This window comes from Etheostoma cragini, chromosome 12, assembly GCF_013103735.1.
Source record: "Etheostoma cragini isolate CJK2018 chromosome 12, CSU_Ecrag_1.0, whole genome shotgun sequence".
NCBI classification, from domain to species: domain Eukaryota; kingdom Metazoa; phylum Chordata; class Actinopteri; order Perciformes; family Percidae; genus Etheostoma; species Etheostoma cragini.
The window spans coordinates 4,753,288-4,767,014 of record NC_048418.1 but is presented as its reverse complement, the minus strand read 5'-3'; the positions used below and the strand labels follow the sequence as shown (position 1 = coordinate 4,767,014).

The following is a 13,727-nucleotide window of genomic DNA, read 5'->3' as shown; positions in this document are numbered from 1 at the left end:
TCAGATTTACTGACTTAATCCCCCACATATGATGTTAATAAAAGCGGGCTTTCCACACAAACAAACGTACATGTGTCACTAATACGGTGACAAATACAACTGAATATCTATTGTGACAGTGGTGAAAAAGCAATTCATGCAACGCATGTGATAACTGATATTCCCCCCAATAAAACAAAAACACTGATGTCCAATTCTGCCAGTAGCTTCTATGTTGTACCTACCTTCCTTACTTTCAAGTCTGGATGGAGAAAACTATGAGGAAGTGCTAACGACTGCGTGGCCACGCAATCGCCAAGCGCTGCTCTCAAAGGTATGTGCCTTGCTGGCACATACCTGTGCTGCGCTTTGCCTCTGAAAGCCGTACACATGATCCGTGGTAACACTGTTCTGCGCTGGCTGTGTTATTGTTTCCTATTAGGAGAGAGGAAGCTCTACCAGGGGCATGGAGGCATGGCATGGACCACCACTCGGAATTGGAAACCGAGCTCTGCGCTCAAAGTTGCAATTTTTTTTCAAACTTTGCCACCGCTCTTTTGAAAGAGCTACCGCCAACAGCAATGATAGTTTATACCTGCACTGCACCTCTGAAGTGCCTGCACTATGCTCTGTGCCATCGCGGTTTCTTGAATAGCGGACTGATTTACAGCATTGCTCTCCTTTACAAAAGCCAGTGGCAAGGCAAAGCAATTTTCTTTATCTAACACATTTCAGCAACAAGGCAATACATAGTGCTTTACACAAAACATCAAACATTAAAAACATCAACATCAAAAAGAAAGGTCTTCAGCCTTGATTTAAAAGAACTGAGAGTAGCAGCGGATCTGCAGTTTTCTGCGAGTTTGTTCCAGATATGTGGAGCATAGAAACTGAACATTGCTTCCCCCTATTTAGTTCTGACTCTGGGGACAGAAAGCAGACCTGTCCCAGACGCCCTGTGAGGTCTGGGTGGTTCATAGTGTAGTAGAAGATCAGAAATGTATTTTGGCCCTAAACCATTTAGTGATTTATAAACCAGTAGAAGTATTATGAAATCATTTTTTGAGGCACAGGAAGCCAGTGTAAAGACTTCAGAAGAGGAGTGATGTGATCCACTTTGATTCAGCGTTCTGAATCAACGGCAGCTGTCTGATTGATTTTTTAGGGAGACCTGTAAAGACACCGTTACAAGTCTACTGAAGACAAAAGCATGGACAAGGTTTTTTAAATCCTGTTGAGAAAAAAGTCCTTTAACCCTTAATATATTATTAAGATGATAATAGGCTGACTTTGACTAACTCAAAGAGGTTAAGGTGACTAACGTTCATTCAGTGGGGAAAAAACTAATGGAAACGTGTCTATATTCCCCAAAACTAAGGTATCCCAAAACAATTTGCTTTGGGATTAGTACAAATGTTAGATGCTGAAAACTTTCAAACGATACTAAGAACATGCGTCTCACAAAGGTAAGTGAAGCTTCATAATGTGTTTATAGTTTTCTTTACTCTTAAGATGTCATTAATAAATTGTCAACCACAACCAGCTGCTCTGACAACCCATAATCACTTCCCCTTGTTCATTTGAAAACTTATTTAAAAGTAACATATTTAAGCAGTCTGCATCATTGCCTGTGTTGTTGTGGCTAATTGGATAAAACCATGGCTGTGGGGGATTTTTAGCGGAGATAGAAATTAACTATTGTGGCAGGGTTGGCTCAGTTGGTAGAGCTGAACTATTGTGAATTCCGGAAAAAATAATATTTCAATGTTGAACGCACAAGTGGCATTTTCATGGTTGTCATGACGGTCAGGGGATAGGGAAGCCAGCTTTTTGCACGTCACCCCCCTTTCTCTCTACCTTCTTTTTCATCTCAGTCTTTTACTGTGTGGTGACAAAAGTAAAAAAAGAAGGGCCACAAACATACTTAAGAAAAGTCCAAATTTCCACGGAAATAAAACAATGCTATGACATAGGCCTGAACAATATTGTTCAGCCCTATAGTGCGCGTGAATTTATCAAACTAGAGAGCTGGCCCCGCTAGTCGACCACAACCTGGAATTTAGAGGAAGCAACATGCAGTCACTGTCATTCACGTTAGCCTGGATTGATTATTATATGAATACAATGGTGTCATGCTAGTCAACCAGCATATTTCCACCTAATTTCCTCTCCAAAACCGCTTTAGAAGAGTAACGTTAGTCACAGCGCTTACTTGCTTTGGTGTTTGAAGCATTAAATTATTATTTCAAAATTGAGCTATTTTTGTCATCTTTTAAAAATTCCTTTTTTTTCATATCAGGGTATATATATCGCAGGGGGGAAAAATATCGCAATATTAGATATTTCCAATATTGTGCAGGCATACTATGAATAGTTTATCAATGAGAAAGTCTTGTGCATCTGTGCCATTCATTCCACTGTTTAGAAGAGACAAATGACCCTAAAATGATGCTGACAATTACCTGATTAGTGATATATTGACTTTCTTTAAAGCCTATATGTATGGTTGGACATACTGTATTTATCTTGATTTTTTTAAATATAACCTATGTAATAAACGCAGCTTATTTCTTCAGCCACACATGCAAATTGCATGCTCTTCTGACAAACAAAAAGGCACTACAAAAAGAAACAGAAAACACAATTTTCCATGTAAAATGCTTGTAAGAAAAGGCAATTCAAACAGGCAACTGCTGTGAGAAGCGACAACAAAGATACATGGACAGATGAAACAGCTGAGTAGATCTAACAGCCAACAGGAGGTGCTTTTTAACTGTTTTTCTTGTTGAATGTTTGTGTGTAACTTGGGTGAATAGAACACTAAATACTTATACAATCAGGAACCAGAGCCAACACTAAATCTTCACTTAAACATCCAAAGGCACACAGTTAACACAACTGGGTGAAGAGTCAAAGTATAGTATACACAAAGCCACGCAGTGGGCCTCACTGCCTGTCGTAGCAGAGGGAAAGGCTCACGGTAGCAGCAGCAGGGGCGATTCAGCACCATAGACAGAGGCCAGCTAACTTCCACAAGGCAAAGTCCCCCCCCCCCCCCCCCCCCCCCCCCCCCCCCCCCCCCCCCCCCCCCCGCCAAACTCCCTGCTATTCAAACATAGCTTAATTTCCAGTGAAAATTGACCTGGTTTGGTCTAAACTTTTGTAAAGTTGTTTTTTCTAAAGCCCAAGAACTAACACGAGTGAGTGAACTGTCGCGTTTTAATTCATTATAAAACATACAAGACACGGGCAGCACAAAGTGACCACATAACAACAACAAGATATGCGTTAAGAGTTGTACTAAAGTCAAATTAGTTTGGCTGCATGCTAGTTAGTTAGCTAGCAAGTTCCCTACACATGTAGTTAACCGAGCCACGTGTGTAAGCTAACATTAGGGAGAATATACAAGGCATGAGAGGGACGCTTCTCTTACAAGTGCCATGTATTGCTAGACAAACTTATATCTGAAGAAACTACAATGGTGTTAGCATTATGATGCTATGCGGCCTATTATCTGCAACAAGAAGAGCTGAAGTGTTGATTTAGCTCACCATAGTGTTATCAATAACAGACGCTAAACTAATTATCAACCGTTGACCGACTCGTTATGACGCATTAAGCAGCTGAACGCGTCAGCCATTTATTCAGGTTGTTAAATAGCCTGATAATGTTTTTAAGCAATGAAAACATGGTGCGGTGCCAGGCCTAAGCTAAAGCTGTCCCGGCGTAATGATAAAGAGTGAGAGGGGAGGGTTTAATCTGCTCAATTAGCGCCTAATGAACCGCGGAGACCTTCGAGTGTTAAAAACTTACCTAAGACGAAAAAAGGGAGCTCGGTGTTTTCCAGGTCGTCCACCACCACGACGTCTCCGGGAAAATCGTTTCGAACGGAAAACAGCAGCTTGGGCTCGGAGGCCGACGGACTGTGCATGATGTTTAGGTCGTTTTCCCTCAAAAACGGCAATGCCGACACGGTTACGCTCTTCATCTTACACTCGGTGTCCTGGCTCTGGTCCTCGTCGCCATTAAGGCATTGGACATAAGGCATTAGGACGACCAGGAAGACGCACGCGAGCCCCAGCAGCAGCAGCGGTCTCAGCCCCATGTTGATGCTCGCCATCTCCGTCGCTCCGTTTCCTCTCCCCTCCTCGCGGTTTCTCTCGCAGGCTGCTTCGGTCCCTCAGCTGGCGGATGAGAGAGAGGCAGAGTGAGAAGGGGGGGGGGGGGCTACATCGGCGGGCTCTCAATGTAGAAATCTAACGCACCTCGTTTCTCACATGTTATCAATCACAGCTTCTCTCTCCCGTTTTTGATACACCACTGAACATTGATCGTGTGATTGTTCTGCGTTTTATTGCTGTTGACCCCTTTCCTGTAATACATCGATAAGCTGTCCAAATTGCTGTAATGGATGAGCATAGATTGCCAACAGGACAAGCACCCAGAATGCCCTGTGGGTCCCGTCACCAAAAGTCTCATTATTTCTAATTTAATTGTATGTGTGCCCCCCTCAAACCCATTTGCATGTTATCTCCAAGCGACACCACTGAGCATCTTTAGTAGTTCCCCTGACCTCTGTGATTAGGTGGACACCCGACTGGATGCATAATAATAGTCTAATTGTTGGGGTAGATGCACAAGCTGAATGTAAAAACTCCCCAGTCAGTGTCTGTGGTGCCACCACAACAGATAGAAAGGGCAGATCATTTTGAACAAGCTAAATAGCTACTTATGAATTCGAAATTACTTAATTTTATATGAGGTCAATTATGAGAAGAATTAATCTCTCAAACATCCAGCGAAGTAATAAAAAACTATTTAATTTAGTTCATTTATATTCAGTAATTGTACTCTCTTGAGATCTACGGGACATATTTATTAGTAGTGCACGATGTAGGCCTACACACTGTTTAGTGTATTGAGACGGACGTTTGTTAACTGTAACACCACCAAATGGCATGCTGGGTAGGCCTACAGCTCGCTCTCCCTCGCTCGCTACAGTGCAACAGATGAAGAAAGAGAGGCCAGAGTGTCATGTCAGGTGTATTGCTCAGCACCCACGGACAGGCAGTGTCCAGTGTGAAGTTGTTTTGATGAGCATATAGTCAGCTTTCATTTTGTAAATGCTTATGGTGATCTTAAAGTTTTGCTTTATACACCCAGACATGGAAATGAATCCTATGGTCAAATATTTTCAGCCAATCATCTAAAAAAAAAAAAAAAACTAAACAAGTGTACTGTAATCTAGTCTGCAAAGTCAAATTGACAAATTGTGATTTTAAGGAGAACTCTAATAGGTTTTAACCTGGACACCATTTTCCCATGTTTTTGTGTCTAAGTGACTGATGGGAACAACAATCTTTGAAATTGGTCCAGTATTAAGTGAGATCGCTTGAGTCGACAATGGCGAAACAAGCTATAATTTAAGGTAATAGGGCAATTGTCCAGCTTGTATTTACCTTCACAAAAGTGCTCGTTTTGCCACTGACAGACTCAGATTATCATTGTGTCTGACAACATTATGGAAAGGATTTCTAAAGGAGGTTGACTTTCTGTTAGAGTAAAATTCTTTTTTTAAACTTAAAAACATCCGCAAAATTGTGTTCACATAACCCACCAGACTCCATGTAAATAAACAGTAATTTTACCATTGTAAAATACACTGTATTCAAGTCCACAGAAACAAAATAAAACTATGATTAAGACATTTTTGGTCGTGTTTCCACTTTTCCAACCATCATAACTTTAGTGTTGGTTGAAATAAACACAGTTTACCAGTTTACATCTGAAAATATATAAATGTTACATTGTAGTTTGTCTTCGCCAATGATCTTTCTTAGTACTGGACTATTGTCAAAGATTGTTGTCCCCATCAGTCACTTCAACACAAAACATAGAAAACTAGGGTTGTTTGTAGGCTTTCAAATGATCAGCAAAACCATACTGTTATTTTTATTTTTGAAGAAGATATGTGTTTTTAGGTAGGGAGGACATCCAATATAGGTCAACTTAGAGAGATTCTTTCTCCTGAATGGTTGGTCACGTTTACTTAAGCAAACCACGCTCTAACACTCATGTCATGTTGAAAAAAATGTGTTCAAATTGAAAGGGGTGAGGTGAGAAGGTAATTTAATTACTCATGGAGTGCCACACATATCAAGTCAAAAACCAGTAAACCAGTAAGAATTGGACAGAGTCATATTTTTACTTGATGGCGGAGCTATATGCAGTCTGAAAAGTTATTAATCATGAGGGAAACATTATTGTCTGTACAAAATTAAATAGCAAGCCGTCTAGACCAATTCATAGAGCTATTCGCCGTTTTATTAAGAATAAGGCTACAACCCCACGCCCAGCTCAAGGGAACCGCAGAGTTGGATCATAATTGTCCTTGGGTTAAGTGAAAATGAGCGACCTCTTTTCTATTACACTCATTTAATCATTGTAAATATCCACATATTGGTTGATTCAGCTTTAATAACTTAGGTTGAACTGCATTTTCCAGGTAGCAAATAAAAACTGCTTGTATGTTGACTTAACTTAAAACATTTTTACAGTGTATTTTGTTTTTTTTACAATGACAAGAACAAAAAAGACAGGCAACAAATACATACAGAGCTGAAGTCCATTGAAATTACATTGGGACTAAAATTTACTGAGGGCTTTCAAACTTTAAATCCCTAGACTGTTTTGTTGACCAGACTATTGCCATTTGGATTTGGATGCAAAGCCGTAGGAAAAGAAGATTGTGTTTTCTGTGTCACCACTGTCCATCCATTTAATATTTAAGCAGCTCTGTGGTCTCCTATTAACCGCCATTTCTCTCTCTCTGTCCTCATCAGAAACAGTTTTAAAGTCCAAAATAGGCCAATGTTTTAGATCCAAGCGGGGGAAAAAAGGGAGCAAGCAGGGAAATGGATTGGCCTCGGCCACCAGCAGTGAAATATTAAAAAAGTGACTGAAGAGAACAAGTGGAGCAAACAGTGCCCAGACTATCACCCATTTATTATTGATGGTGGACTGGTGGTTCCTAAAGACACTGGTGAAGGAACAGTCATCAGTATTCAAATAAGATCAAGTGTACTTATAAAGTTTTTGCTTCTGAATGTGCTTGCCCTTTTTAACTTTCAGACTTCTCTGCTGTTTGACAGTCCAGAAGAAATAAGTGGCAGCAAAGAAAAGTACAGAGTGAGACTTTTCTAGTACATTGCTTTAAGGCCTCAGAGAAACTTTTAAATGATCATTTGGAAGATTTCCACAAAGCTGTGTCAGCATCAACTGAAATGTTATGCATATACACACACACAGTATATATTTTATATCCTATTACAAGTATTGCTCATGTATCTTGACACATCATATTCCTCTGTGCCATTGAGCCCATTAAATGCACTGTTTTCACCTGTTTAGGTGACATTTGGTTAAAAGGGCAGTGCCCGGGAATTATGTCATATGTGAGGAAATTATCACATGGAGCCCTTTTCAAATCTGAATATAACGTTAGATTAGATTAGAGCTCAAACATAGAGTTCATACTTGCAGTAACACACCATTTCACACTGTTCTGAGATTGAACGTGTCTCGGCTTGCTCTCTCTCTCTCCCCATGGGGTCGAAAATCAAGCTGCTCCCTCTAGGGGCCTGGAGAACATCCGTCGTGTAATCTGGATGCAGCATTTTCTCTGCATCGCTTCTTTTTTTGGGGTTTGTGTGCTTTTCTATTTGCGTTGTTTCTACATTTGCAGCGCGTTTATGTATTTGGTTGTGTTGTGTGTATTTGCTGAATCTTGTGCATGTGTTGTCAAATTAATGAAGATGTTTTCTTAATTTGGTTGTGTTTTGTCTATTTGCATGTGTTTTCTTAAGTTGCAGGACGTTTGCCCGTCGGCCACCGTACTACGTGCCGGACGGCTCAACGATGCTTCTGCAAAACCGATTAAGGAAGGAACTTGGTGGAACATGTGTACGTTCAAAAGCAGTTATAGTCGTGCAACAAAAAACCCAGATTGGACAGATAGTCTAGCTAGCTGTCTGGATTCACCCTGCAGAGATCTGAGGAGCAGTTAACCATAGTCCTCAGGAATCCACCGGAGTAAAATCCCAACACAAAGAAAGTGGAAAGAAACAGATCTCTGTCCAAAAAGAGGGACATCCGGCAGAATTTCCATTGCCCCCTGAACAATCCCGGAAGTGGACCATCGTCGACATAGACCACACTGTTTCTAATCTGAAAATGAAAGTCATTCTGGACCATACTCTGGTTTTTGCTGTCCTCAGTACGAACAAATGGGCTTGGGTCGGCGTGTCACAGAATGGGTCGCAGAGTCGGTAAGCATTGAGAAAGGGGATAATGAGTTGTTGGTTTTGGTCTTACTGTGGGATTTCTTGACAGCCAGAAAAATACTGAATAATGGCTCCCCCTTTGATTTATTTGTTTATAAAAAATGCAATTAAAGCAGTAAGGTGGCTTTGCTTTTGGCCAAACTGTCCTTCAACCACGGGGCTCAGGTTAAAGCCCCGGTGTTGCAAGCACCCACACCTTTGCAGTGTCCCTGCACTGTTCTGCACTTTACAGGGACCTCTGATATCAGAGATCTCTAAAATATCCTATTCTTCACAACCAAGATATTTAGCACTCATTTATTCATAAGAATGCATTTTAAAACTCACCCGAAAGATCACTAACTCAGAAAGAATGACTGGAACATCACCTCTGGCTGTGGAATTGAAAAAGTGTCTCTGCTATGTATTGTACTGTGACAAAGAAAGACAATGAGTGAGGACCTTGACTCTCGTCGGGATTATGCAGAGTCCCAGTGTTCGTTGTGATTAAAAAGGAGAGAGGAAAAGACTTGAAGAGAGAAAAAATAGGTTTCTGTGAAGGTGTGTGTGCGCAGAGAGGCCAGAGAATGATTGCGCGCAGAGATTGTGAAACAGTGTGCACATGTGAAAGTGATTGCAAGCAAGGCAGAGATGAAATTCCGATAGATTTGCTCGCATGAGTTCTGGGACACTGCCGATAATCAGAAGTGGTGAAAAAGGGTGGATGGGGGGGGGCAGTGAAAGTTGAGAGAGAGAAAGAGGGGAAGAGGAGAGCACATACATCAGGGGCTGTGACTAGCAGGTGCAGCGATGGCGGGGAGAGCAAACCGAGGGCCTGATCAAGAGAAAGATCTCACTGTTTAATCTTGAGACTCTTCCCGCTGCCAAACGAGCAAGGCTTTGGCCCGCTGTATGGCTTGTTCTGTGATCAGGAGTATACAGATTCATCTATTCAGCTCCCTTGCCCCTCAGCCCCTGCGTGGGCTGCAAAGTTGATTACAGCCTAGAAAAGGCCTTTGTCAGCTCTAATAACTGGTTCAAATAATCCCACAGCGGTTACAGCTTTCTCCAACGCTCAGCGCATGATGTAAACGTGCCACTTCAGACAAACCTGTCCAGATTCCCACTGCTGGAGGACTGAAATGTCCTGAAACAGTTGGTTACGTGATCCTGTGCATGCCACAGTGTACATCTGTTGACAATAATACACTTTCACAGAAATCCAAAGCTTACCCATGGCTTAAAAACACTATACAGTTGACTCCATTTTCTCTAATCCTCTGCAGTTATCTGTACTTCTACTGTAGTTGCAGTTGAAGTTCAGTGTAATCAGAAGAAATGTCTCAAAGTTGTCTTTATCATAAAAAATGTTAGTGATGTTGGCTGTTACAAATGGCTCTCACTGAGATAAAATGCAATCTTCTTCAGTTTTCTGCATGGGAAAAAAAAACTTGGTTCAGTGTACAGTATCTCCACTCCTATTTGACAGAAATTTGGTTGATTACATCTGGCCAACAATGCACATTTTACATCCTTCAACACTGTGTTTGGTTCATCAATAGAAGGAAAAACGGTTACATAAACCGTCAATGTCAACCAACAGCAACAATTTAGAGTTGTGGTTCACCTGCAAAAAAATATTACTGGAACAGAAATGACTGGGCAGCTCTGCATGCATTGTTCACTATTGGATTCCAATCATTGATTCATTAACGTGTGTATCACTTTAATGTTGAAGCTTGTGAAGGTTGGGCTAATCTTGGGCATGTAAACTAAAATAAGACATCATGATTTATATTTTTGATTATATTTCGTAGTGTTACTACAGTATCAAACTGAATCTGCGAGGTGAGAAATACAGTGGAGTAGAAGTCTCAAAATTAGTACTTAAGTACAGTACTTGAAAAGTGACTTTTCACCACTGAATAAGGAGACAGTCAATAGCAAAATTATTATATATTTACAAAGCAAGTGCATAAAGTTATAGTCTGAAAACAATCTTGTCCATGGAGGAAATAAGACCAAAATGAAACTGCCAGCTTTTTTTTCCTTTTTGTTGACAGTGAACCAGAGCTTTGTGATGTAGGAATTAGCCTTTAGTCAGCAGATCTTTCAAAATTAGGTTTGAATATGACACTGCAGATAAGTAAGTTGTTGCTGCGCTCTGCAGTTTTGGAAAAACACCGGAACAGTGGAGCTGGTTTTACATGAGGCCACAGGCCTGGATCTGCTAAAACACTAAGGCTGTTTGTGTTTGTCTAAACGGACGTCTCTGATCAACAGCCCTAACCGGGACAGACAAGCGTTGTGTGCATCCTAAACATGAAAGGCACCATTCACACATTATCTTAATGTTAAGGATGGCAGCAGCTGACTATACAAACAAAAGCATACTTACGTGTGATCTACCATCTCAGAAAAACTGCTCTTGGTTTAACAGTGTTTTTTTAGTCCTATGCCGTGTCAGCTGGTCACTGTTAACTCAACTTCCCCAACCAACCAATACCTGCAGAGTGAGCAGTTGCTATGGGAACCAGAGACTGGTTGAGAAATTACCATTACAGATGCCGTGTAAAACCCCTGGCTAGGGAAATATTTGGAGAGTGTTTCTTCACAATGAGACACTTGAAGAATTCAAGCCGAACAGCACTTGCAGCCTCAGCATTGCTGCTGCCGCTGTCGATCCTGTTAGTGTCATCGTGAAGCTCCTTCATCATTCCTTCTTTAATAATAACATCACTTTGTATGGAATGAGTCTATAGTGTAGTGTAAGTTGAAAGGTGAACCAGGAGTACCTGGCATGTGATTAATGTTTTGGTTAGTCCTGTACTTAAGTGAGTGTAGTAAACTGACTGCTCTGACTTGCTGTATCAGTGGCTGCATGCACACTGTCATGTCATGAAGAGCCAACATATGTCAGGTTGAATAACTATTTCCGTTGCAGTGAAAAGTTGAACTCCATCGGATTTATGAGGACCATGGTTAACTGTTCTTTGGATCTCTGCTGTGGAAATCCAGACAATTAGCTAGACTATCTGTCCAATCTCAGTTTTCTGTTGCAAGATTAAAACAACCTTTGAACACATGTACACATTTTCCATCCAAGCTAGTTCCTTCCCAGGGCTATTTTGCAAAGGCACCGTTGCTCTGTGCGGAGCTTCACCCATGACGGTTGTGATTGGTTCAAAGAAATGCCAATGAACCAGAAAGCGTTTTTCTCCAGCGCCGTGGAGGAATGTCTGGCAATGCAAGACTAGTCAGTTCCTAACAGTCAGTTGGTTTTGGACGGAGGCTCAATGAGCGCCAACAAGCGTGAGCATAGGAGAGCAGCGGTGGTTGAGCTAGAGAGTGAATGAGGACAGAGCGGTGTTAGAACAAATCAGTGATTCAGAGAAATTACTAAGATTTTGCAGGTTCATCATCACTAGAATTACAACTGTAGCAAGTTACTCACTGTCCTCCTTCATATTTTAAGGCGCTACAATTTATACCCAGCTACAAAAAAGCTGGAAAAGCCAAGTTAGAACGGAAATACAGAGAATGTTCATGCCAAGGTTGCTGGTCTGTATTTTAAACATACAATATTGAAATTAAATTCAGTTTGGGTATTGTGGTAGTCAAACTTTATTTCAGACATCTGAAAAATAGATGGGTATGCAATGCAGCTCTGTCACATCTGTTGCAGCCATTTGCAGCTCACTGGGGATAGATACCAGATACCTACTTCGTATGTGGCTGTATGTGGTATGGAGCTAGAACAGTGACAGTAACCTGTAGTATTGAAAATAAAATTTGGCATTGAAACAACAAATATTGGCATTAAAAACTGTTGAACTGAAGTATAAAATACAAACATCAAAAAGTAATGATCTCATAATCCTATGATATTATTTCACTTTGACGTTTGTTTGCATCATGATGGGTTTTTCAATGTCAATTTAAATTTTTTCTTGATGTCCGTGTCTTTTTATAGACAGTTTTTTTTTTTACGCTGTCAAGATTTTTACAATGTCACTGTTTTCAGTTTCAACTTTCTGTCACTGTTTTGGAGTAGGGAGGAGGGGCCTGAGGGGACGGACAAAGGGGGCGTGGCTTGTGGGAATTTACATAGGCTACTGGCAAGAGACCGCACCTCCATAAGAATCCCGCTATTTTTTCACACAGAAGCAGGCTGGTTTAGTGTTAACTTTTAATGTAGTTTGTCAGTGAATGCGTCCAGCCTTTTAGTGAGTGTGTGATTTTCCTAGAAACCTGTTATGTGTAAAAATGGCTGATATGAACAGACCTACTTGAGATTTGGAGGTTCCAGGTGAACGTGTGGAAGACATTGCAGATATGCGGTTTTAACAACTCTGGGAGGATTTGTCTGGAGGTGTTGTCTCTTGCCGGTAGCCTCTGTAAATTACCCGTAAGCCACGCCCCCTTTATCCCTCCCCTCAGGCCCCTCCTCCCTACTCCAAAACAGTGACAGAAAGTTGAAACTGAAAACAGTGACATTGTAAAAATCTTTACAGCATAAAAAAAAAAAACTGTCACTGAAAAGACACGGACATCAAGAAACAATTTAAATTGACATTGAAAAACCCATCATGATGCAAACAAATGTCAAAGTGAAATAATATCATAGGATTATGAGATCATTACTTTTTGATGTCTGTGTTTTATACTTCAGTTCAACAGTTTTCAATGCCAATATTGGTTGTTTCAATGCCAAATTTTATTTTCAATACCACAGGTTACTGTCACTGTTCTAGCTCCATATATGTGGCCCCTTTTTCTGGCAGCATATCAATTATGTCTACCACTTTTGCCGACCCCCCAGTTGAAACAGTGGTCTTTACTTTGCATACAAAAGCCACCAAATATGGTGCCAGTGAAATGATATCAGACTGCCAGATGAAAGCATGACAAGTGCATGTGCCATGGTTCAACATGACTGAAAATGATCTAACTTGCACCACAAAACAAGACAAATGAATCCACTGGAGCATTTGCACCAAAATAAATGCCATTTGCTCATCGCAGAAAACATCTGGCTGAGATGAGAAAAGGTCACTTGGAAAAAGCTAATTCCATACTTGAAAGGAGGATGTCTTACATGCAAATATGTTGTCATTAGGGAGACAATGCTGTGAGATATGCCTTGAGCATGGCAAACATAGCTGCTCAAGATTAATGTAGATGACAAACTTAAAAGCAAAATGGAAAAAAGACAAAGAGCACGGTAGATACAGAAAAGAGGGAAAGAGGCTATTTTGTATCGGAGGCTTCACAGTACAGCAAAGACCAAAGAAGTCATTTCACGCTCAGAGTCAAACTCTCAGGATCCAGAACTGGAGAAACAACAAGACTACAAACCATTCAAGTTGTCTGCCAGGATCAGGGTACCTCTCTTTGCTAAAAGTAGACCTTGGCTTTTCTTGCCAA

At 40.9% G+C, this 13,727-nt stretch overlaps 1 protein-coding gene across 5 annotated transcripts in view; it reads right to left on the bottom strand.

Annotated features, from left to right (window-relative positions):
• astn1 (astrotactin 1) overlaps nt 1-4,195 on the bottom strand; it is a 330,603-nt gene extending 326,408 nt beyond the window's left edge. For 3 of the 5 annotated variants that reach the window (XM_034888865.1, XM_034888866.1, XM_034888867.1), the window contains exon 1: nt 3,793-4,195. In XM_034888865.1, coding sequence (XP_034744756.1) covers nt 3,793-4,099 — 307 coding nt within the window. In that variant the 5' untranslated portion in view covers nt 4,100-4,195. The remainder of the gene's footprint in view (nt 1-3,792) is intronic. The other 2 variants (XM_034888868.1, XM_034888869.1) reach the window with 1 other exon arrangement.
• Nucleotides 4,196-13,727: the final 9,532 nt, after the last annotated feature.